Genomic DNA, 1,438 nt, shown 5'->3' on the forward strand with positions numbered 1-1,438 from the left:
GCCCAACATAAACATCCCACACTTGATGAACTAAATGCACTCTCAACCTTGCCCTGATCTGGTGCGAAGTAAACCAGACACGAAGAATCTATCTGTGCTCATGAAACTACCTCTCCCAGTGTGTACACATAATGCACGATGTTTTCCTCAAGTACGCGGTAACTGAAACTATCAGTACAAATCAGGACTATCAATCCTGCAGTTCCATGTTAATACAACAACATAACACAAATAACTTTGTGCCATATCTACCAAACCATCATTCTCTCTGCTTTCACCCCTCAGTTATAACCAAAGGCATGGTAATCCTTTTACATAATCGATATGAATGGTTTGTCAAAAAAGTGTGGCTGAGAATTTACATAAGAGGCAGACACCTAGATAGAAGAATACAGATACATCAATCATGGAGGACTTAGGTCAGCATCAGTTTGATACGTCCCACGTCAAAGTACACAGATCACCAAAGTACATGAGACTCAGATTCCCGCTTCAAATTACCCATTGCGGATTAAGAGTAACATCACCAGAAAAGTCCTCGCAACATCCGAATTGCGAATCACCACCAGTACCTGAATATATTGTTGCATGATCTTACACAACGCTCCCTAGCTCCTTTGCCATACAACCTCAGGAAGGAGTGTTTCTCGTACTAACAGAGGATGGTCGTACAGCCACTGGAATTGGCCTGCCTGTACCAGACCCGCCGCAACTGTTGCAGACAGACATGCCGGTGCCGCTACATGTGCGGCAACCCACATCTCCATCCGACCATCGGGTGCACATGCAAGGTACGCGCCGTGTGCCGTTGCAGGTCGGGCAGCGGGGGAACGCAGATGAGACGGATCTGTTCTGCGAGTCGAGGATGGACTTGACCATGAGGGCCCCTGCAAGGACGCCGATGCCAGAGGCGACTTGGGAGAGGAGGATCGGGGGAGACATGGCTTCTTCTTCTTCTTCTTCCCTCTTGAGACGGAGAGCAAGAGAGGAGACAATGATATACAGGGGTAGGTAAGGGTTGAACCAGAAGCAAGAGGAATTGCCTTGCAGATGCAGCTCTGAGATACAAAGACAAACAGATCTCACAGCAACAGCGACAATGAAAGCAGAAAAAACGCAGAGAGAGGACTCTGATGATTATCAGAGAAAGAGAAGGGAGGAAGGGAAAAGGGCGGGGGGGAGAGATTTGATCGCCGATGATTATTTCGTGTCGTAATTGGGAAGATGAAAGACCTCGTGGCCCAATTGCCCGCCGACTATCGCAGGGACGCCGATTTTTGGCCCCTTCCTTGGCCTTTTCTCTTTTTAAAAATTTGGAAAAACCACGTCCTCACACGTGTCCCACCCTGATTCCAAACACGCCCCCCAGCACCCTCCACCTTAGAAAAAAATCTTCCTCCTTTGATTTGCAACTTGCAAAGAAGAAAAAGAACAGGCT

The 1,438-nt window shown here is 47.7% G+C and overlaps 1 protein-coding gene across 1 annotated transcript; it reads right to left on the bottom strand.

Annotated features, from left to right (window-relative positions):
* Positions 1 to 175: 175 nt before the first annotated feature.
* Positions 176 to 1,194, bottom strand: LOC148040235 (chaperone protein dnaJ-like protein). Its single transcript, XM_087697895.1, has one exon. The coding sequence runs from the start codon at positions 940 to 942 to the stop codon at positions 631 to 633; it is 312 nt and encodes a 103-aa protein (XP_087554021.1). The 5' UTR covers positions 943 to 1,194; the 3' UTR covers positions 176 to 630.
* Positions 1,195 to 1,438: the final 244 nt, after the last annotated feature.

The sequence above is a fragment of the Lygodium microphyllum genome, chromosome 2, assembly GCF_053477565.2.
Source record: "Lygodium microphyllum isolate KBCC chromosome 2, Lygodium_microphyllum_v1.1.10, whole genome shotgun sequence".
NCBI lineage: Eukaryota > Viridiplantae > Streptophyta > Polypodiopsida > Schizaeales > Lygodiaceae > Lygodium > Lygodium microphyllum.